The following is a 24002-nucleotide window of genomic DNA, read 5'->3' on the forward strand; positions in this document are numbered from 1 at the left end:
TGGATTCTGGGTATTTGTTGTTACTTTGTTATTGCACATTATCATTAAGCCCTGCAGAAGTATAAACATCAACATCACTGTTATTAATAGCAACAAAATATGCCATTAGGAGGGTACCTTCTTCAAAAGTAATAAACATGCCCTATTTGCTCAATATTATTAATAACCAATGCATAATGTTATGTCGCATCAACAGAGCACTAAGCCATTGGGATGATCCACTTTTCTTTTTTTATTAGTCATTTCACTATAACAAAGAGGGAGAAGGAGCTGAAGGGAGGAGAGATTTCTTACAAAGGCAGCGGATTCACTCTGCAGAGTCCGAGAGTCATTCAGAAAGCAGTTAGCACTGCCCAAGTTTTTCCAAGGACGTTTGATGAGGATCCCTCATAACCCCCTGTGATCCCTGTACAGTTTAGTACACTTCTCCCCATTTTACAGATGGGGACATCCAGGCACCAAGAAGAAAGAAGCATGTGCTAAATCATGATCTAACTGAGATTTGACCTCTGATCTGGGAATCAGATCATCTAAAGAACTGTTGGAAAGCCTAGAGCTGGCCAGCCAGGACCAGCCTTTCAACATAAGAATCAGAGTCCTGTGTTTTCTCCAAGAGGGAGACCGAAGAAAAACCTGTCTCTAGTAAAGAAGCCCTACTGTTGGTCAACTCTCCTTAGACATCTTGGTACAAAGAGAACTTGGAGTTACTTCTGTTTTCACCACCTCCCCTGAGACCATGCTTCAGGGCGTATTTTTCTCCAAATTTGAGTTTGTCTTCAGCCCAGAAACAGTCCCACCAGGCTCCCCTTCTCCGTTTGTTTCAGAGGCTTCCAAGTGACTTCACCCCTGAAACAAAAGGAGAAGATGGGATGAATCAGCAGAGGTGTTGACTGACTTGAAAGAATATCTGTAATCTTCCTCCTTCCTAACTCACCTCCTTCAAGCTTCCTTCAAATATAACCCTTATCCTATTAGTCTCCTTCAAACATACCAATCCTCACATATCCACCACTCTAGTCTATCTCTCTCATTTGGAGCCTTTTTTTTTTTTCGGAGGCAATTGGGGTTAAGTGACTTGCCCAAGTCACACAGTTCCCAAAGTGCAGGTCTAATGATGTTATTCCCCTACTCAATTACTCAACAAATTCCCAAGGTTCCCTATTACCTATAGGATCAAAAAAATTCCTCATTTTGATATTTAAAGCCCTTCACTTCATGGTCCCAACCTAGCTTTCTAGTCTAATTATGCATTGACCTTTACTCTGTGGTCCAGCCAAACTAAGCTTCCATTGTTCCTCACACACAACAAGTCTTTGCTCACTCTTTCCTCATCTGTGTCTCTCAGACTATTTGGTCTCATTCAAGACTCTTCTCAACTCACTGTGAACTGAATCAATCATTCTGTGGAGCAATTTAGAACTGTAATCAAAGGACTATAAAATCATGCTATACCCTTTGACCTAACAGTACTACTACTGGACATGTATCCCAAAAGAGATTTTTAAAAATAAGGAAAATGATGTATATGTACAAAAATATTTATAGCAGGTATTTTCTCCGGGCAAAGAACTAGAAATTGAAGGGCTATCCATTAATGGGAGAATGGCTGAATAAATTGTGGTATGTGATTATGATAGATTACTGTTGTTCTATAAGAAATGATGAGCAAGATACTCTCAGAAAAATATGGAAAGTCCTCCATAAGATCATACAAAGTGTGTATAAAGTAATAACAATATTGTGGGATGATCAGTTGTGAATGACTTTACTATTCTCAGGAATACAATGATTCAAGACTACACTGAAAAACTTTTAATGAAAAATGTTATCCATACCCAGCGAAAGAAGTAATTGTGTCTGAGTACAGATTGAAGCACACTTTTTTTCAACTTTAATTTTCTTGAGACTTTTTTTAAGGAGGGAAATCTATCTTTTCTTTTGCAACATAACTTTTATAGAAATGTTTTGCATAATTTCGCATGTGCCTTCTCAATAGTGGAAGGAGGGAAAGAATCTGGAGCTCAAAGTTTTAAAAACAAACATAAAAATCTGTTTTACATATAACTGAGAAAAATCAAAATCTTTTTTTAAAAGACTCATTTCAACTTATTTCATAACAACAGGCTTTTTGCTCCTAGGATCTGATCTGATTGGAGAAGAGCTCTACTGTTTGAAAGAGCAGATAAGAGGAGAGAAAAAGTGGTTTGAAGAACTTCCTGGAGAAAGGAAAGACTTCATTGACCTTGACTGATACCTAAACAGCTTAAAAGGTAAAAACCCTTCTGAGGTTTGTCTAAATTGTTTTTATTGCTATATATGGACTAAAAAGGGAAAACCTCTTACAAATCAGGTAGCAGACCTGACTGTCTCTGTGGATTCCTAACTTAGGGGAATTATTTTGCTGAGAGAGTTAACACTGCTTTAGGATAGGCCAAAAGAAGAGACTTAAATAGCTCTGAAGATCCCAATCTTAGAATCTCTGCTTTCATTAAAGACTTGACACTGTCTCAGTAGCCCTAGAGTAGCCACATCTAGTAGGAGAATAGAGAAACCCAGAAAAAGAGGGTCCTGCTTCAAGTCAAGTCAACAAACATTTATTAAATATTAAGTATTAGTTGTCAGACACTGTGCTAAGCATTACTTAGCAGATGAAATAGAGCAAAGCTTCTTAAACTATAAGTTTCAATCCCATATGGGATCATATAACTGGATGTGGGGGTCACAAAAAATTTGGCAACAGTCAAAGGTTTTTGAATGCGACAACCAAAAATTAATTCAAAATCAAATACATAATGCCTTTGATGTGTTTCTGGAAGCACTTGCCCATGTTGCATTAAACAACTTCACTAAGGCCTTGATTCTGAACACACAACATGCACACATCAGCTCAGATTCAAAACAGCATTGAGTAAAATTTTCTCAGGCAAAAAGGGGTCATGAGTAGAAAAAGTTTAAGAAGCTCTGGTATAAAGTGCACACCATTTCTTAAAGAAAGCAAGAACATCAAGACCTGAAGTCCAGAGTTGAGAATTGTCCTGGATAACTTAGATTTTCTATGGATTTGTACCCACTCCCTGCTTCCTCTTCATCCCCAACCATGAATACTATTTGCATTGACGGGACCATGTGACCCAGGTTTAGGAGAAAACTGTTATGTTACAATTATTCTTGATTCTGCCTTCTTGTTTACTAAATTTTTCATAATTAAGATGGTATCACCATGACTGATTACTTTAAATGGGCAACACACCAGTAGGTGCTCAGGAGCTACAGTGTTTATATTAAACTGACGGCTTCTCCAACTCAGTATATCTAAAACAGAATTCCTTATCTTTCTCTCTAAACCAGTTCCTCCTACAGACTTCCCTGTTTCTGTTAAAGATACCATTTTCCCCCAGTTACCAAGATTCCTAATTTCAGTTATCCTTGATTTTGCTTCTACAGTAATCTCTCATAGACTCTATGTTTAATAAACTGCCAAATCTTATCAAGCTATCCTTATATCTCTAATCAAAGGGCATTCTCTTCTCTCCCTGAAGTCACCACATTAATTCCTTCATCATGTCTACACTGAACTATTGTAAAAAGCTTTATAATCTGAATCTCTATTTCCAGTATATTTCCTCTTCCATCCATTCTCCACACATCTGCCAAAATAACCTTCCTAAGGCACAGATCTGATTATATCTCTGCCCAGTTCAAAAGTTTTCAACAGTTTTGTATTGCCCATTGACTAATAAACTTTTCCTTCTGCCATTTAAGGGCTTCCACAATTTAGTTTCCACTTATCTTTCTAGTTGTATTTCACATTATTTCACTTCACAAACAATATCCCAATCAAACCAAAGTACTAATTTTTCCTACCATTTCCTATCTTGGTGCATTCACACACACTGTAGTCCATGCCTTCATTTTCTCTTCATCATCAAATTTTTGTTTTTCTTCAAGGCTTAGTTCAGATCCCACTCCCTGTGGGAAACACATCATCTCCCAGTTCAATGCTATCTCTAACCTTAATTTTCCTTTTACTTTACTTAATTTTTCTAAGTCTTTCTGGAAATGTCCTAAGGCTTCTCTACAAAGTTAAAGAGATAATACTATCTGTATTAGTGAAAGAGTTCGTCATCAAAATTATAAGAAAAATGAAAAGAAAGTTGAGAGAACAGGAATCACAGCATCTCAGACAGGGATGAGACCTCCAAAATCCTTAAGCTCAACCTCTGCTTGAAGCTCTTCAACACTCCCAAGTGGTTATAAAGCCCTTGATGGAAGACCTCTAGGGCGCTCCTTCCCTCTGGCTTTCCAACAGCTCTCATTATTTGGAAGCTTATTTTGCTTTTTTTGCAGATTTAGAGGCAGCTAGATGATGCAGTGGATAGAGCCCTGAGACTGGAGTCAGAAAGATCTGAATCCAAATGTGACCTTAGACATTTACTATCTATGTGAGCAACTTACTTCACCTGTGTGTTTCAGTTTTTTCAACTGTAAAAGTGTGGTGAACAAAATGATATAATATTTGTCAATATTGGCACAAAGTTGTTATTTGTTTTCCATTTTTAAAGAGGACTAATGACATCACAGAGTAATGTCTTTACCTGCTAGTGAATTGGATTTAAGGGAAGCAGAGCTGTGCAAAGTCATCACTCTCACTCTTCCGAGTCATCAAAGTCCAGAGGCAAGCAAAAGTCAGGACAACTGGACTGGATGACCTTAACGTCTCCCATGTCTGCCCAAGCTCGAAGCTCTCCACAGAGCGTGCAGCTGCAGCCGCCTTCATGGCCCTTGGAAAACATTGTGCGCAAGCACTCACTCCACCAGGGAGAGTCTTTACCTGCTTGCGGCAGATATCCCCCTCACTCACCAACAGATCTGGGGCCCGGTGGTTACCCTGCACCTGATTTAGCCTGTCTACTGAAATGTTTTTATTGGGATATGGCCACTGGCCATGCTCCTGGTGAGAGTTCAGTGAAAAGTGCTAGTTGTCCCTAAATACTCCATTTACTCCAGGACTGGCATAAAATGGAGGCTTAATAAATTCATATTTCCTCCCTCTCTCCCTCCCTCCCTTCCCTTCCCTTCCCTTCCTTTCCCTTCCCTTCCCTTCCCTTCCCTTCCCTTCCCTTCCCTTCCCTTCCCTTCCCTTCCCTTCCCTTCCCTTTCTTCCTTCCATCCTTCCTTCCTTCCTTCCTCTCAACTTCCTTCCTTTTTCCCTCCTTCCCTTCCTCCATCACTCTCTCCCTCCCTCCCTCCCTTCCTTCCTTCTTTCTTTCCACCCAATATTCCTTCTTTTCTTCCTTTGTTTCCTTTCCTTCCTCCTCACTCCCTTCTTTCCTCTTCTTTCTCTCTCCCTGTTTCTCCTTCCTTTTGTCCTTCCTTCCTTCTTCAATTCCTTTCTCCCTTCCTTCCCTCCCTCCCTCCCTTTTTCTCTTCCTTCCTTCCTTCCTTCCTTCCTTCCTTCCTTCCTTCCTTCCTTCCTTCCTTCCTTCCTTCCTTCCTTCCTTCCTTCCTTCCTTCCTTCCTTCTTCCCAATACACTTGTGCCTTCTGGAGCCAAGCAGAGCAAATCTAAATCCTTCAAACATGCAAGTGCAGCAGTCCTATGTCCCCAATTTGCATGACTGGTGTGGCAGAGTGGACAGCAAACTAAATTTGACATCAAGAGAGACCTGAACTTGAATCTCCCCTGTGATATTTGCTAGCTCTGACACTCTGGGTAAGCGCTTTCATTTCTTTAAATCTGTTTCCTCACAATGAGATGAAGAGAAGAATACCCATCGCATCTACCTTACAGGGCTAGTGTGAAGATAAAATGAGATTCGGACTGCAAAAGCTTTTGTAAGGCTTAAAGTTCTAGGGGAATATTAGCTTTTAGTATGATACCATGAGGCAAGGGGAGGAAATCTGTAGTGCAGTGAAGTTGGAAACACTTTTATCCTGGATGAATACATGAATTATCAAACTTGCCTCCCTACCAATGTGGACAAAATGATAATAACACTTCCCCACACTCACCATAACATTTTGCCGCTGCCTCTGAGGGGAAAAAAAAACAAGAGATAGAGAAGGTCTCCAAAGGAGAGATGGACAAAACAGGAGGAATAGCCTTGCCCTGAGACAGCAAGAGGGCAAAGGTGCTCACAACTGCCCCACGCTACTAGGGATTCAACCAGATGTGGAGACATGCAGGTACAGCCTCCAGACTGCTCTTAGACCTTTATCAAATCATTTGCCTTCTCAATAAGAGGGAAGAAGAGAGAAGGTAGGAGAGAATTTGGAACTCAAAATTGTAAAAAATTGGGACTAAAATTGTTTTTCTGTGTAACTGGAAAATAAAGTTAAATTTTTTTGAAAGATTGATGTTACATTTTTTGTTGTTTATTTCTTATGGTTTTTCCCTTTCGTTCTGACTTTTCTTTCCTAACATGACTAACATGCACATATGTTAAAAATGATTGTGGGCAACATAACATTTTCACTCTTTCTGTTGTTTGCTTGTATTTTTGTTTTCCCTCTCAGTTTTTTTTTATTTTCTTTCTAGATCTGATTTTCTTGTGCAGCAAGATAATTGTATAAATACATATACATATATTGGATTTAACATATACTTTAAAATATTTAACATGTATTGGACTGCCTACCATCTAGGGGAAGAGGTGGGAGGAAGAAGGGGAAAAGTTGGAATAAAAGGTTTTGCAAGGGTCGTTGTTGAAAAATTACTCATACATATGTCTTGTAAATAAAAAGCAATAATAAAAAAATGTTTGTGGGGGTAGCTAGATGGCATAGTGGATAGAACACTGGTCCTGAAGTCAGGAGGACCTGAGTTCAAATCTGACCTCAGACACTTAACACTTCCTAGATGTGTGACCCCAGGCAAGTTGCTTAACTCCAATTGCCTCAGGAAAAAGAAAAAAATGATTGTGTACCTATAACCAATATCAGATTGCTTGCTCTCTTTGGGAGAGAGGAGGAAAGGAAGAGAAGGGGAAAAATTTTGGAACTTAAAATCTTACAAAAATGAATGTTGAAAACTATCTTTACATGTAATCGGAAAAACAAAATACTATTAAAATAAAGAAAATTAAAGATTTGTGTTAGAGAAACTAGATAAACCCTGTGTATATATGTGGAGTATTTGTGAAAAGGGAGGACTGAGTAGGAATGAAGCTATGCAAGTGGAAAAAAAGGGTCCCTGACACCTTCAGATAGCACCCCAAGCATCTCAAGGGCCACCATGAAAAGCAGAGAGAACATATCTCTTATAAAGCACTGCAGAGTATCACTCTCCCCTCCCTGCTTCTGTTTCCTGGAATCCAATGCCTTTGTCCCTAGGTTTCTACCTCCTCACTTGGTGGACAGAGCTATCTCCCTATTCTGACCTTTCAAAAGGGGAGCAAATGTCTATTTAAGTCAATTAGCAGACACTTCAGAAATAACTTCCTTATATTGTTAATTGCAAAATAATTAACTTTCTAATGGAGAGGGATATTGGACCAGGAGACCTAGCATGTGGGAAGCAATGGAGTTGAAGATAGAAGGCCTGGGTTCAAATTCTGGCTTTGTTGGTAAATCAAGGTTTTATCAAACCTGTATGATCTCAAGCAAGTCGTATAACTTGTCTAACTTGTAATTTTCTCATCTATAAAATAAAAAGATTCATAAGATCACATGTGGGATCTTAGTTATCATGTGGCCTCTCAAAAAAATCCTGCAGATTTACAATTCAAAAGATCATAAATGTAGAACTGGAAAGAACCTTGGAAGTCATTGGATCTAACTTCATTTTACAAGAGAGTACCTGAGGCAAAGAGAAGTGTCTTGTCCAGAGTCACAGAGTCAGGAAGTATCTGAGGGGAGAGCTGAACAGACAGCTCTTCCTGGTTCTCCTCTTGCATTCTTCCCATTATTCACCACTATCTCTCACTTCAGATTGTTGGAATAGATGGTCTCTAAGCCCTTTCCAGCTGGAAATCCTAGGATTCTGTGACTAGGTTCAAGTCCTGACTTTGTCAACAATTTCATTTCTCTGGGTCTTAGTTTTTTTCATCTGTCAAATTGTAATAAAAATCTCCAGCCCTCCAGCCTCGAAATATTATGAGGATGTAATAAAATAACTCATAGCAAAGTATTTTGAAAAGTAAAAAAAAAAACTAGACCTAAATCAATATAGCCATTTTAATGATTAATCCTTAGGTTATGTCCTGAAATGAACTTACTCTCACCAGCCTCCATCTCTCAGAATCCTTTTATTCCTTCCCAAGTCCTGGCCAAAAATCATCTCAAGGGCTAAATACTCTGGTCCCAAAATTTTACCTGTATCTATAACTTGTCTATCCTTTCACCTGTTGTTTCTACTGGCTTAACTGTAAGCCCCTGGAGGATAGGAATCCTTTATTTTTGTCCTAGTGTTTCCAGTGCTTAGCACAGTGCCGTGCACAAATGATAGATTGATAGAGGCAGAGAAATACTATGGAGTAATGGAGAACTAACTGTGGAACCAAGAAGACCTGGATTTGAGCCCCATCTTTGACACATATTAACTGTATGATCGTGACCTCACTATACCCAAGCAACTTTCTAAAACCATAAATTAGAAATGAGTTTCTGAGCAATATGAGTAGAGGGGAAATTTCATTAGAGATGAATTTCCCAGACTTGCACTCCCCAACTGTATCATGAATCCTTGGGTAAGCGTGAAGCCATTGAGCAAGGGCTACTCCAGGGTGCACTGGACAAAGAGAAGGGACGAAATAGTGACTCTTCTCCATGGAGAATCCCCAAACCTAACCCCAGCCCTGCCCATCTAGAGGCAGCTACAGTCAATAAAGAGGCAGACCTGAAGTCAGGAAAACCTAAATTTCAATTTAGCTCCAAACTCATAACTGGGTAATACTTGACAAATCACTTAACTTCTGTCTGCTAGTTTATTTTTCATCCATAAGTGGAAATAATAATAGCACCTACCCCCAAGAGTTGTTATAAACATCAAAAGAGATGATATTTGTAAAATATTTAGTATAGAATCTGGTAAATAGAGTTAATAAGTGTTTTGAACCTTTCTGCCTCTATTCCCATCCAGTATCACCTGAGAAAAAGCAGAATATCTCACACCCCATTTATCAATCCATGTCCCTCACTCTGCAGGGATGAAGGGAGTAAAAATTCCTATTACTCATATAGCATTGCCATTAATTCTTGCCATCTAGGGAAGAGAATAGGAGAATGAGGGGGAAATTGGAACACAAAACTTTGCAAGGGTTAATGTTGAAGAATTATCCATGTATGTGTTTTGAAAAATAAAAAGCTTTAATTTTTAAAAAGCCATTTATTTTTTAAATTTCCAAACCTTAACCTCTCAACTTCTTAACCTCTCAACTTCTCATTTTCTATAGGTCTCTTCTGAACTGCTGATAATTTAACATACTCTTTTAACTAAGGATGAGTGATTTACTAAGGTACACCTAGCCCATAGGAGGAATTACATTGACCATTCTTCACCTCTTGCTATGATCAGGCATCTGTTCATGAAGGTCATTTTAAAACAACTCCCTTCATCACTGGATTATTTCATATCTACTCCAGGCTGAAATGATCCAGCTGGTCTTCAGCATAGGTGGTCCCAAACATCACAGGTATCGCTTCATGACACAGAGCATAGAGCTGGACCAAGTATGGCCGCCATGCCTAATGGACTTACACCACAGGGCACAAATTAACCCAGCTCAGAAACCCACCCAATCCAAGGTCCTCAAGTCAGTCACTTACTATTCTGAGTGATGCCTTCAGTGCCTTCAGTGGATGCTGCCAGCTCCTACAATATCAGGAAGAAACAAAATTAATCATTGCCAAAAGTTCCTCCCTTATCATTAGACTTCACCTCCTCCATTGAACTTATACAGATCAATCTTCTTATATATCAATATATCATATAATATATTGACATATTACATAAGATAATATTGTTTAATATAATTATAATTATTTATTTGTTACTTATATACTATGTATATATCATTATATAATATTCATTGTTGGTTATAATTTATTATTAAATATTACAATTAATAATCAATAATATGTTTATAGTATTATAATACAACTCTTCAGCTCAAGAATTCTCACGGGCTCCCTACTGAGTCAAGTGTCTTTCTTTCCACCCTTACCAAGTAAAATATAAGTTCCTTATGGGTAAAAACTGTTTCATTTTTGGTTTTGTAGCTTTAATATAGGGTCTGACACATAATAGGCACTTTATTGCTGCCTGTTAAAGCAATCAACAAGCATTCATTAAGTACTTACTATTTGGGGGAGACACACATAGGTATATGTATATGTGTGTACACAGATAAATGTGTATTTAAATGTGTGTATGTCCACATATAAGGTACTTTGAGAGAAATATTTCACAAAATAAATAAAAATACAATAGAACCTAGATAATGTTAACGTGGGGTTTTTTAAGTCAATGTATACAGATAGGGACCTTTATGTGTGGTATAGTGGACCCAATTTCTGTGTGAATGACATCACTGATCTAGCCAACTCTCTAAGACACTAAATTACAAAGCAAGTGCTACCTACATGGGGAAAAGGGGCTTTCTGTCCTGGAAGTTTATCCTCATGACAATGACAGCCCCCAGAGTCATTTTCCCTATTCTAGCTCAAGCAGCTGGAATGCGGCACTCAGGGAGTGAGGTCTCCCTCGTTTTCCCAGAAGCCACAACCTCTCCAGGTGGAAGCCTCCTCCACTCACCTGCATTATCTTCTCTCGAAGGACAGGCTGAGGTATCATCATCTCTAGTCTCCTCTTGACCCATTCCAACAGTCTGAAGGACAGAAAAGTTCTCTTGGAAACGATCCTGATGATTGAGATTCCTGCTCCTCTACTTCTTACTTTGGCCACAAACCCTTAGCATCTTCCCCTCCCGGATTCATTCATTCATTCATTTAGATTTTTTTTTTGACTAGGTGAGAGAGGAGATTCTTTGCCTCAATTGTTCCCTAGCCTTACTCACTGAATGGGTGCAGCCTTAGTCAAACTGAGACCTGTGGAACACCTTCACTTAAAAAGTTTCCCATTGCATCCAGAGCCATCTCTGGTCATCCTAATTATATATGGCCACTGAACCCCGACGGCTTTAGAGGGGAGGGTGAGGCAGGTGACCTTGCACAGCTTCCCTCACTCAAAGCCAAGTCATGTCATGTCATGGTCCTCTTCGAGAAGGAAGGACAAACAATAACAACCTTCCTGACTCATTCCAAGTCCCCCCAGATCTGGTCTAGAATCTGATCTGGGGGCTTTGGACAAGAGCCATTTTCCCAGCTTCAACCCCCATGGTCCCATCTCTGTCCTCCCCAAAACCCATCTTCCTTTTGAGCTTCAAGGTATGAAGGAAAAAAAAACAGGGCAGAGTTCACTCCTGAAAGACAGGGGAGACCTATTTGCTGCTGTCACTAAACGGCTAATAAAAATAATAGCTAACAGTTAGATGTAATAATAATAGGTAGCATATAATGCTTTAAGACTTGTAAAATGCTTTACAAATATTATTTCATTTGACCTCAACAGAGCCCTGAGATATGGATGCCTATTATTATCATCCCCATTTTACAGATGAGAAAACTGAGGCAGGATCACAAAGCCAATAAGCACATGAGGCAGCATTTGAACTCGAGTCTTCCTCAGGGCTCTATCCTGTTCTAACTAATCAGAATGTCATATTTGGAATGGACCTGGATGGGGGAAAAGGTAGGGGAAGAGTTGCTATCTCCAACCCTCCCTGTCTTATTTTACTTGGTTGGATTTTATCCACCCATCCACCCCCTACTTTTTCTCCGTTCTTCTTTTGAAATGTTGGGGGAAATAGGGAACCTCAAGGAACTTGGAAAACTTGAGCCCTTCCCCAAGTTACCTGGCTGGATCCTCCTGGGGAGAAAGGCAGGAGTCAGACAAGATATCTGACTGGCTCTCCTGTGTGGGTGGCTCCTCTGGGGGAATTGTCACTGGGCTCTCTGGAGGGGGTCCTGTTTCTTCTGCCTGAGGTTCCAGAGGGGTTTCTGGGGGTTCTGATACTGGAAGAAAGAAAAAAATCCTTTCCCCATCCCTTTCCACCCAAGAAACACCAAGTTTGACTTTTCCCAGCATTCCCTCGTCCCAAGTCTAGACCAAGCTGGCTAGTTTCTAGAATAAGCAGAAGGCCTATTACCCATACAGGTCAGTTAGCCCTCTTCCCCCAGGCTCCCTTGAAGCTGTCAGTACTAAGTCACACCCAGGCAGAAGCTGTTAGCCCATCCATTATCAGCCCTACCTGGTTCTGCAGCTGCTTCTCCAAGCCCGGTACAGGCTACCTATATCAACGTTAAGAACACTGATTACTGGGAAACCTCCATCCAATTCAACTGCATAGGACGAGGTCACAGGGTCCATCCCCCACCCACTGGGTACCTAATAATCCTCCCCCTTCTCATACAATATATACCCTGGACAGCTGTGGAGAAGACAAGAGACTTGAGTAAAATGACCCTGAGCCTCAGGCTGACTGTAGAAAGGTCAGCCCACTGTTGGGGGCTTTTAAACTGCCTCTAAGCAGTGCCTTGGGAATGTTAATTATTGTACACACACACACACACACACACACACCCCTTACTTCATGAAATACGGTCACCATGTAATTCTGGGGACCCTCAATCCCCACAAGATCTACTGGAATAATGCTAATGCCCAAGTTTCCAGTTCTAATAAGAGATTAAGTAAGGGGTGAGCAAAAAGGGAAGAGGTAAATGAGGGTCCCAGGACCCTCATCTACTCATCAGAACCAGAAGGGACACTAAGGGTCATACCCAGCTCAGAAATCTACAGAATGAAAATGAGCCCAAAAGCACGAAGCTAATTGGGCTTGGACCCATTTAGGTCAACGACAAAAGCTTTGCTCACTATATTTGCCATCATCACATACAAGAGTGCATATATATATATGTATATGTATATATATATGTATATATATATGTGTATATATATGTATATATATATATATATATAGTTACAAATATATACAAGAATGCCTACAAAAAATATATATGGTCTTTTCAAAGCGAGGTGATTCAGAGCCATCTGCATCCAGAGAGAGGACTGTGGGAACTGATGTGGACCATAGTATTTTATTTTTTATGTTGTTGTTTACTTGCATTTTGTTTTATTTCTCATTTTTTTCCTTTTTGATCTGATTTTTCTCATGTATAGCAAGATAATTGTGGAATGTGTATAGAGGAATTTGTTTAATATATTTGGATTACTTGCTGTCTAGAGGAGGGTGGGGGGGATTTTGGAACACAAGGTTTTGCAAGGGTGAGTGCTGAAAATTATACCATATGGATATGTTTTGAAAATAAAATGTTTTGATTTTTAAACCTAAAAAATATTTTTAAAAAATAGAATATAAGCTCCTTGAGGGACAGAAACTGTCTTTTTACTTTTCTACTGCACAGTGCCTGGCATGTAGTAGGTACTTAATAAATGCTTATTGACTTAACTCAGGAAGTTTGAGGCTACTAGAAAACTATGATATCTACCTAATCCTGTCCTAACCACCTCCCACTTTCACTGAACCCATTGTGATGTAATGGAAAGAACCCTGGATCCAGTTGAGAATAAAAGGGTTCAAATCCCAGTTCTTACTTGTTTGACTGGCTGGACCCAGTTCTTTCACCTACTATCTATGGGATCATTTCGGGGCCATCTCCAGGCATCCTGACTCATATCTTGCAACTGGATTCGGATGGCTCCAGAGGAGAGTAAGGCTGCTGAGAGCCCTCTTTCACTTAAATCCAACTCATTTGCATTTCATGGTACCCCCTCCTCATGTCCTGGTTCTCTTTAAGAACCAGAAATAAAATGGACCCAGATGGTTCTGGAGAAGAAAGCAAGAGTGGTGATTGCACAGTCCTCCCTCCCTCCAATCCAATTCACTTGCATGTCATGACATCACCTCCCCAATACCATGGTCCTCTTCGAGAACGAACGACAAACCACAGTCTCTATGAGTAGTAGTCCTGCCCCAATGGTACCAAACTGGAACTTTACTTTTCTTTCCTTTTTTCTTTCCCTTCCCTTTCTCTGTTCTCATAGGGTAGCACACCCTTCCCATGGGTGCTCCTTCCAAAGGAATATAAATCTGATCCCTGAAATTTCACAAGATATTTTGAAGTTCTTCAGGAGACCAGATTTCTTAAGGACCATGCCTTAAACCTAGATCCCTCTGGCTCTGACAATAGGTCCCAGCCCAAGCACCCCTGGGCCATTGTTTGAGTCCTGACTGCCTCAGAGTGGATATTAAATAACAATTTGATCAGAAATCCTGAGGGTCTTCCCCTTCCTGACTGATTTTTTTTGAGTAGTAAAAGAAACCATTCTTTGCCTCATTTTTACCTAGCCTTAAACACTAATTGGGCTTTGCCTCAGTCAAATTGAGAGCTATTTAAGAACTTAGCTTTAAAAAGCCATGATCTCCCACTGCATCCAGGGCCAGTTCCAGTCCTCCTGATCTCTATCTGGCCACTGGACACAGATGGCTCTGGAGGGGAAAGTGAGGCTGGTGACATTGTCCAGCCCCCCTTCACTTAAATCCAATTCCCTTGCATATTATGGCATCATCTCCCTAATGTCAGGTTCCTCTTCGAAAACCAAGGACAAACAGAAAAAGAAAAGGTATGAACTTTAACCTTTCTGGACCTCAGTCTTCTCATATCTAAAAGTGCAGTGAGGGAATAGGGCAACACAATCTCTAAGGTCCCTTCTAGCTTTAAATACTAATATTCTGAGGGGAAAAATTACCACTGGATTTACCTAAAATAACCTCTCTTTGTTTTTCTTCTTAATATTCAAATCCTACCCATCCTTTGAAGCCATTCCAGGTCACCACCTCCTCCTGGGAGGTTTCCCTGATTATCTCAGTTTCACATTGGTATCTCCTGTCTCTGAAGTCCTTTGCCAATATTAATATCATTATTCTGAAAACCATCCTACTTTGTGCTTCCTTCAAACTGTCCTATACCTATGAGGGCAAGGAGAAAGCTTCTTTCTCTTCCACACCCCAACGGTGTGCTTGTCTATTCCCCTACAGTGTGCCTTCCTTAGCATAGGGCTGAACACAAAGAAGGCATTCAACAAGATTTGCTGATTGAGGGGAAAGAAGACAAGACTTGGATTCAGGAGAACTGAGTTTAAGACCTCCCCCCAACACTTACTAAGCTATGAGACCTTGGGCAAATGACTCAATCTTTGGGAGCCTTAATTTCCATTTCTATATAATAGGAGAGTTAGACTAAAGATTCTGAGGTCCCTTCTCAGGTGCTTTAGTTTCCATAGTTGTACAATAGGAGGTTTAGGCTCAACGACCCCCAAGGTCTCTTTTGAATTTCCTGCTTTTTCTTGTTGGTCAGAAAGAAGGTGGGTACTATTGCTCTGTTGGTTTTGGTGTCCCCTTTAAGGACCTGAAACCCTTCAATCTAACTGTCCCATTTTACATATGTAGAAACTGAGGCATCATGAGTCAAGCAGCCAGAATAAAAGCTATTAAACCTTTGACAAGCTCCCTCCAGTCCTCCCCTAATAATGGTCTGCTTGAACATATTGGCAAAGCTGTGGATGATGGGACTTCAACTATGACCAGCAATCTTTTGCACATGGGCTGAACGCTGCAAACTACACCTTGGAGCAAGTGACCAAAGATGCCCTCAGAGAGAGGGGAGGAGGAGACAGGGAAGCGGGGACCCCAGCTTACTGTCCCTGCTGATGTGGGGGACAGAAGGATGAGATGAAGGAAAAGCTCACCCCAGCACCATGCCAGGAGAAAACTTCCTTTTGCAAGCTAACCGTGCTTTCTAACTAGATGCTAACCTTGTTTCTATGCTGCCAAAGCAGAGAAACTCTCTAAAAAGAAAGATAAGTACTCTTTGAATTAGGTAGCCTAGACAAAGCCCAGATCACCCCACCCCAGTTCCACCTTATCAGGTAGGAGTGGGGCACCAGTTGTTCCGGCTGCCTCAGGGAAGAGTCTCCCTCCTGCTCACCTCCGGAATTTTCAGGGGTGGAGGCTGCGGCAACATTTTCTCCAAACTGTGCACCAGCCACTTCATGACACTTTTTCCAGGCCTGCGAAGAAGAGGGGAGGAAGGGGAACAAGCAATAATAATGTGCCAGGGTTTACAAATATTCTCTTATTTGATCCTAACAACAACTGGTTGGAGGCAGCTATTGTTATTATCCTCACTGAAAAAATTGAGAGAGATTTTCTGAAAAATCCCTGAGAAGAGCTGAGCAATTCTCATACCAGTGGTGCTAGTTCTCCCTTAACATCCCATATACCCCTACACCAGTTAGTAACGCTCATAACCCCCTGCACAGAGGCAGCATGTTGTAGGAATGCTATCTGGGTTCAAATTTCAGCTCTGCCATTACTTTGGCTCCTCTGTCTCCTGACTTCCAGTCCAGGACTTCTATTAGACACCACACTGACCAAGAGCCAGGGAGTAGACTGTCAGAGCAAGGTCTAACCAGAGCCCCCATCTCCCTTTAAAACGCCCAACCATTCTAACCCATCCAAATATGGAGCCATCTCCGGCTGCCCTCCATGAGTCCCATAGAAGGTACCAGACTCACCACAACTTTGGTCCAGTTTCCTGGGGTCATGGGTTTAGAACTTACCCCTTGTCCTGGTTGTCGGTGTTGTCATTTGGCTCCAGCCCTGCAAGGATCATAAACCAAAAGAGATCAAAGGATGGGGTCGGCACCTCTTCGGGGACCTGGAGACTATGGGCTGGACATCTCTCAAAAAACAAAACAAAACTAAGAAGTGCCTTAGAGAGCACTTACACACAGAAACCAGAAAGAAGGTAGAAAGGGAGAGAGAGACATAGGGAGAGAGGGAATGACTTCATCTTGTAGCTCAATTCTGAAACTACCCTGTTTCCTTTCTCTTTAATTATGAGTCTAGTCCAATTTCTGTCTTGTGGGAAAACTTGTATTCAAGTGTGGGAATTGTGAGAAAACCCTCTCGCACTGTTTGAACCTAGCCCTACAGCCTGGGAAGCCGGACCCCCCCTTTCCCTACAGCTTAGAAATTATGTTAGGTTGACCCCAATCCAATCCAAAGACTGATGCAAAGAGTGTTCTCCCATTTGTACATCTCAAGTAACCCATGTGTCTTCTCTGAAAACTGACCCCATATTGGTCAATCGGTTTCCTTGTTCCTTTGACTAAATACAGACACTTGGTGGGAGGATGACACTTCTTTTTCTGATCTCACCTTTTCACTTTTCCTTCCTCCCAACTTGGAAAATCCCTAATTTTTCCTCCAATTAGAAATTAGATTACCTCACCTTGTATCCTTGTTTATATCCCATTGATTGTTTGTTTGTTTTTTTTTTCATAAACATCTGTCTCCCCCCATTTTAGGGCACAGTACCAAGGTGAGGAGATCTGGTTCCAATTTATTGTATAATTGACATACACTGCTTAATAAATTAATATGCTTGAATGCTCAGAACATTGCTTCTTAGTTATTTCAAATTACACCCATCACAGATAGAAGGAAGAAAGGAAGGGAAAGAAGGAAAGAAGAAGGCAATAGTTTCAGTAGGTCCTCACCTGCATTCAATATTTGTTCATTCCCAAGAGTCTGTGCTCCAGCCTGCAGAGAACAGATAATGGAAAAAGACTCAAGACTAATTGCCTTAGAGGTACCTCCCATTTCTAAGAACACTGAAGCAGGTAACTCAGCACCAGATACCCCACATTGGGGTCCCCTCATGTACCTTGTCAGGAACATCGGTGTTGCTTTCCAAGTTCTGGACTATCAGGGCCTGGGGAGGCTGTGGGACGACTCTCTGGAGCCCTTTTGTAATTAAGGTCAGGATCCATCCATTGGTATTGCTGGAAGGACAAGAGCCATGAGAGCAGTCAGGCCAGAGGTCACTACTCTCCCTCACTCCCCCTCCTATCTTTCTGCATCTTTTAGGCCCCAGACTCATTATCAGGGATAGATTAAGGGATTCTGTGAGGTTGGATGGGGAAAAAATTTCCATCTCTCTTTCAATATATCTGATTTCTTTTGTAATTTCTACTGAATTTTATATATTTAAAAACATTATTCTGAGGAATCCAGAAGCTTCCCGACTCCAAAAGGAGGACATGTCATAATAAAAATCAAGAACTAGTGTTCTAGACACTGCCCCTTCTTCCCACAGCCATCACTGATAAGCTATGGTCCTCCTCCCGGCAAATCCATCCTTCCATTCCCAGCCATCCATGCCCATTGACCCACTCTCCCTCTTCAAACTCATCTCCCACAGCCCCCTACCACATACAGTCTGTCTCAAGACAGACTAGTCTCTTCATTATCTCCAGCTCTTGCCTCTGAGTCAATGAAGTCCCCCTACCCTCGCTCTGGGTCTGTCTTTTAAGGTTCAGATCAAGTACTATCTACCCCAGAAAGTCCTCCCTAACTGCTGGAGGAAGATGAAGACGTAGGATCCCAGTTCATATTCCTACTCTTCCTATTTGGCTCAACCACTTTGAGACCGTAAAATAAGATAGTGAGATGTAATGACCTCTAAGTACCCTTCCATTTTTAGATCCAGCCCATGAAAACCTCACACTTTTGTGAGGCAACCCAGCTAGTGAGGGAGCGATAGCCCCTGGAATTGACGGCTGGAAAAAACTTGAGGAATCACACCCTCTGTCTAAAGAAGCAGGAATTCTCCATGGAAATAAGGAAGGAGCATCTGAGCATAGGAGATGGCCCATATAATATATAATATTGGCCTACATAATATATGACAGATTATTAATTAATTAGATTATTAATCTAATTAAATAAGCAATTATTAAATTAATATTATTAAAGAATTAAAATTATTATAATTAAATTGCTAATTGTCATTAATTAAAATATTGATAATATTTTATATTATTTATTTTTTTTTGTTTATTATTTAGATGTAATCAGGAGACACTGAAGATTCTAGAGGAGGAGATTGGCCTAGGTAGAACTATTCCTTATTAGTTTCAATCTGGCTAGATCACAGTGGTTACTTATTTTGTGGAACCAGTCTAATTTTGATGCACGGCCCCAAGAAACGTGACCACCCTACCTACTGGGGACTAGCAGCCATTAGAAAAAATCTGTGAGGTCTTTGCCCAGAAATGGCCATATGCCTTGTTTCCACTCAAGTTCCCTCCAGCCCCCACGGAAAGCATTCATGTCCTTTTGACAGGATAGGAATCCCGGAGAGGGAAAGTACCTGTTCACAGCAACAGTTTGGGCTGAATGAGATGCGGGCAGTGACTCCACAGTCTCCGGGGGGACTAGAAAAAATAAAGGCGTGACATTGAAGTCCAGGCTCCCCAAAGCATGGAACTGCTCTCTTGGGCAGGGGCTGGACCAAAAGAGAAGAGACTGGGGGAAAACCATGAGAATGGGGCAACCCAGCTAGTGAAGGATGCTGGGAGGGGCTGTTAACATTTAGCTTCTTCTACCCTTCCCCAGCTGGTCTCTGGAGGCAATGACTCAGAGGCCCCTGGGGGGCTTTCCTGGACTCACCCTCGGAGGTCCTGCACTGGGGAGGCACTTCTGCACATCTTGGTGGTTCTCTTGGAGCCTAGGATTCCAACAGGAAGGGGTAAGAATCCTCAGCCACCCTCCCCAAAGCTCCGTGGTAAATGGGAACGGGCCCCATGTAGCTGGATGGGAGGGGCCAAGTGAGGGAAAGAGAGGCCAGATAGACCTCAGGAGGTTATGACTGGTGGTAGAAGGGATGCTCGGTCATGGCAAGGGGTCCCAGCCCTGACACTGACCATCCGGCTCACTTCTCTCATCTATAAAATGGGAATGAAGACCCTAACTCTGCTGACATCATGGGAGTACAATGAGCAAACATTAAGACAATATAGAAATGACTTATCAGTGTGGAAGAGCAGGAGAAGCTGGCCTTCTGTGCTCTAGCAGCTTCCTCCCCCCAAGCTTCTTCAGAGGCCCCTGGGTAAGCCCAGTGGCTAGCACAGGAAGGATTGGAACCCTACCTCAGACACTCAGACATTTAATCTCTTTGCCCTTGTTTTACCAACTCTACAATGACGGTCCTTGCAGCGACAACAGAGCGCCTGTAGGCAGAGGGCAGCTCCGAGGACCAGTTTTACCTGCTCTGGCTCCTCTTTCCTCGCCGGCTGTACTTCTTCCCTTTCATTTTCTGTCAGATCTGGCTCCAGCTCCAACTTTGCCTCCTCTTCTGCCCCAATCTTCTGAGGGCTTCCCGGGGGCTGAGGCAACACCCTCTCAATCCAGCTGAGCATCCTTTCACCTCGAAGGAAGAAGACTTTGTTCTTCAGGCCTTCCCCTGGCCATCTGTTGCCCACCCTATCTGCCACAAATGGCAGCCTCCAACCTCTGGGGACCAGTGGGAGCCACAGTGGGTCACACTCCCATTCTGGGAGAGATCAAAGGATTGCTTTTATCCCGATCAGGGGAGACAGAGCCGAAGCAGTCTCCACGTTCTCTACTAGATCTCCTATTCCCTCTCTCCTTTTGACTCCCTTCCTCCCCAAACTCCACTTATGACCATTTCTCTGATTGTGACTCAGTGAATAAAGGAAAAGTGGAAAGAATACTGAACGTGGAGTCCAGGAAAAGACTTCCAACCAAGTGATTTGGGGCAAGTCACCATACCCAACTTTTCTAGGTTTTTGTCTTCCTCATCTATATAATGAGGCAATTAGACTAATTCTAGAACCCAGAACCCACATCCACTACTAGACTTGCTCTGCAGAACAGTGGGGAACAATGTCCCTTGAGCTAGCTCCATCTGTCTCCAGGACATATTTGGAGCCCTGGGCCAAAGGCCAGATTGTCCCACCCTTGTTGCAGTACTGACACAATCGAAGCTCTGTTTCAGATTATGGAAAAACTACCTTACCCCAAAACATTTTTCCCTCTGGTACCTACAATTCTAGCATTATGAAGTTCTTTAGATGGAAGCGAGTCTTTTCCCACTATCTTCCTTTAAACTGTATATTTTATGCCATCCGCATCCAGAGAAAGAACTATGGAAACTGAATGTGGATGGAAGTATAGTATTTTCACCTTTTTTGTTTGTTTGCTTTTTTCTTTCTCATGGTTTCTTCCCTTTTGATTTTTCTTGCACAACAGGGCAAATATGGAAATATGTTTTTAAGTATCGTATATGTATAACCTTGCTGTCTTAGGGTAAGGGGAGCTAAGGGGAGAGAGAGAGAAATCTGAAACACAAAACCTTACAAAAATGAATGTTGAAAATGATCTTTATTTGCATTTAGAAAAATAAAATAAAATTTTAAAATGAGAAAAATAGATGGTTGTACATAAAACTGTTATGTACAGCTTGCTAGTCCTTTACAATATATAATAAAGTTATCATGTAAATTTTAAAAAACCGTATATTTTAAAAGTTATTCACGGGAATGCAAAATAGTTTATCAGACATGTTCCTCAATGGTAAAGATAGAGACAAGACGAAGATACTGAGGACAATAGAGCATTAAGGTAGAGAGCATTCAGTTGCGCTTGGGTAGTGAATCCAAAGAATAAATTTAACTGAACTCACAATCTCATCTCTTCTCTTTGGGTTGTCTCCCTCCTAATCTTCAGGGAACTATTTACTCATTCATTTGTTCATTTATTAAATATCTATTACTGTTATGTCTGACTCTTTGTGACCCCAAAGACACTGGAAATGATTTGCCATTTCCTTTTCCAGCCCATTTTACAGATGAGGAAATTGAGGCAAATAGAATTAAGTGACTTGCCTATTGGGCACCTCCTATTTGGATAGTACTCTATTACTGTCAATGCTACAAATTCAATTCAGCTCTTTCTTCTAATTAATTTCCCTACTTCCAGCCTCTCCCTTCTCTCCCCATCCTCCATGTAACCACCAAGCTGCTATTTCCAAAATCCAGATCTGATCATGTTGCCTCATCCTCTCCCTCCAACTCAAAAATCTTCAATGGCTCCCACTTGTCCCCTAGTGAAGAAAATACAAGCCCCTCAGTAGACATTGAAACCCTCAAATACTGAACCTTTTCAGCATCACTTTAATCTGCCTTCACATCCTACCCCCAACCCAATCAAACTAGCCCACCTCCTGGACCCCACCTCCACCCCTTTGCACAAGCCATGTCCCCATTCCTGGAAGGTATTTTGATTTCATCTCTGCCTCTTAGAATCCCTCCCTCCTTTCAAAGCACAATCCGGATACACTGTACATGGCCAGACCTCTCCTAATTCCTCAGATATTATCACTCTCTACCTCTAGAAGCCACTAGATAGATGTATTTACTTTCTTTTCTATGAGTCATATCTCCCCCGGAGAATATAAACCTTTGAGGGCAAAGACTGATTGGTTTTTATTTTCTTTGGGGGCCTTGGACTCTTGATATCTAGCAGATACTTTAGAATTAGTAGTTTTTGAACATTTGTTGCACTGAATGAGTATATGGACCAGACACGGGACTGATGCTGGATGATAATCAGTGGTTCTAGAAAAAATTTGAGAGAGATCGTGGACAGTTGTAGGTTTTCAGAGAAAGTGGTAAGCCCCTAACCCGAGAGGTCTCCACATGGAAACTGGATAGCCCCTTTTTAAAAGTGTCTACAACATCCCTAAAAGGAAGTTCCCCATTCTGCTCAAAGTTATATTCGGTAACTTTGGGGGTTTACTTTCAGCTCTGAAATTCTATGCTTCTACTTTCCGTGAAATTTTTCTTGATCCAATCCTCATTTCCCCTCTACTTGGACTGAAAAAATGGAGCTGGCTGGTCAGGTAAAGGCTTTCCTCCCACCTACTTCTCCTCATTCTCCCCCCATAAGATTTCTCCATGTCCACATTCTCTCCCGTCTCCTTCCCAACAGATGAGCCACAGTACAAAAAGAAAAAAGTAACTGAGCGCCTCTCGGGACTGACAATAAAGTCCATTTTGACTCTAGGAGACATTGCCCATCCAGCAGGGAAGGCAAGTTTTTGCTTTTTCTAAAACCTAAGAGAATGAAACAGAAAGAGCTAAGTTTGGGCTTGCAGTAACTCAGCAATGCCCATTGGCCACCCCATACCTTGATGTCTTGTCTTCTGGGAGATGAGAGTCTCTCCAGTGATCCTGAAAGTTTCCAGGAGAATGTAGGAGTCTCCCCCCCTTCCCTCGGTCCCATAGGAAGTCCCAGTGCCCAAGCAGTTACCTTATCTGGTGTGACAGTGCACAGCCACTGACCCACGTTGCTGCCAGCTCCCTCTACAAGGCTTGCAGGAGCTCTAGTGGGATTAGAAAAAGCATTTCCACAGAGGGGATTAATGGAGATCCAGTGATATCCAGTGATAATGCTGAGAGACCAGACAAAAGTAGCTGTCACCATGGGGGGCTGAGGTCACCTTACATCAGAGAAAGGGAATCTTCTCCCTTAGCCCCTCCCCAGCAGTACCCACTGACTCAGGGCTCTGCCAGACCTCAGCAGAGAAAAGATCCAGCAGGTCACAGGGCATTTAAAATTACAGGGACATCACTCTCACATCTAGAATCCTGGGATCCCCAGCCAAGCTTGGATGTGAAGACAAGAAAAATCTGAGTGTGTGTGAAAGAAAAAGTCTCGAGAAGGCAGCGACTAGAGGAAGTGTTCCAATACTGAGGAGGAAGAGGGATGTATGCCTGATATTTCCAGATCTTACAGACGTTTCAATGTGAAAATTCCCAGAGAAGAGGAGGAACGTAAGCTATGGTCACAAAGGCACCATTCCAAAGAAGGCTTCTGGTGCCCTCACCTGAGGGCAGTTCCAAGGGCACAGACCGTGTGGACAAAGCCATAGGCTTTATGTGAGAGTAGGGGAGACTGAGTTCAATGCTTTCAGTGATTCAAAGGAAGAAGTCTAAAAAAATCCCCATCATAAAAAATTACTCATGCATATGTACTGTCAAAAAATTGTAAT

General features: G+C 41.7%; 1 protein-coding gene across 1 annotated transcript in view; it reads right to left on the minus strand.

The window, feature by feature from the left end:
* The window catches only part of CNGB1 (cyclic nucleotide gated channel subunit beta 1), a 105420-nt gene extending 82047 nt beyond the window's left edge, over positions 1-23373 (minus strand). The window contains exons 1-12 of the mRNA XM_074285878.1: positions 23261-23373; positions 20194-20354; positions 19598-19655; positions 19299-19362; positions 17811-17928; positions 17644-17686; positions 16702-16741; positions 16068-16149; positions 12308-12347; positions 11912-12071; positions 10753-10825; positions 9765-9810 (exon numbers count right to left, since the gene is read on the minus strand). Of these exons, the coding sequence (XP_074141979.1) occupies positions 9765-9810; positions 10753-10825; positions 11912-12071; positions 12308-12347; positions 16068-16149; positions 16702-16741; positions 17644-17686; positions 17811-17928; positions 19299-19362; positions 19598-19655; positions 20194-20346 (877 nt within the window). The 5' untranslated portion in view covers positions 20347-20354; positions 23261-23373. The remainder of the gene's footprint in view (positions 1-9764; positions 9811-10752; positions 10826-11911; positions 12072-12307; positions 12348-16067; positions 16150-16701; positions 16742-17643; positions 17687-17810; positions 17929-19298; positions 19363-19597; positions 19656-20193; positions 20355-23260) is intronic.
* Between the last annotated feature and the right edge of the window lie 629 nt (positions 23374-24002).

Source organism: Sminthopsis crassicaudata, chromosome 2 (genome assembly GCF_048593235.1).
Source record: "Sminthopsis crassicaudata isolate SCR6 chromosome 2, ASM4859323v1, whole genome shotgun sequence".
Taxonomy (NCBI): domain Eukaryota; kingdom Metazoa; phylum Chordata; class Mammalia; order Dasyuromorphia; family Dasyuridae; genus Sminthopsis; species Sminthopsis crassicaudata.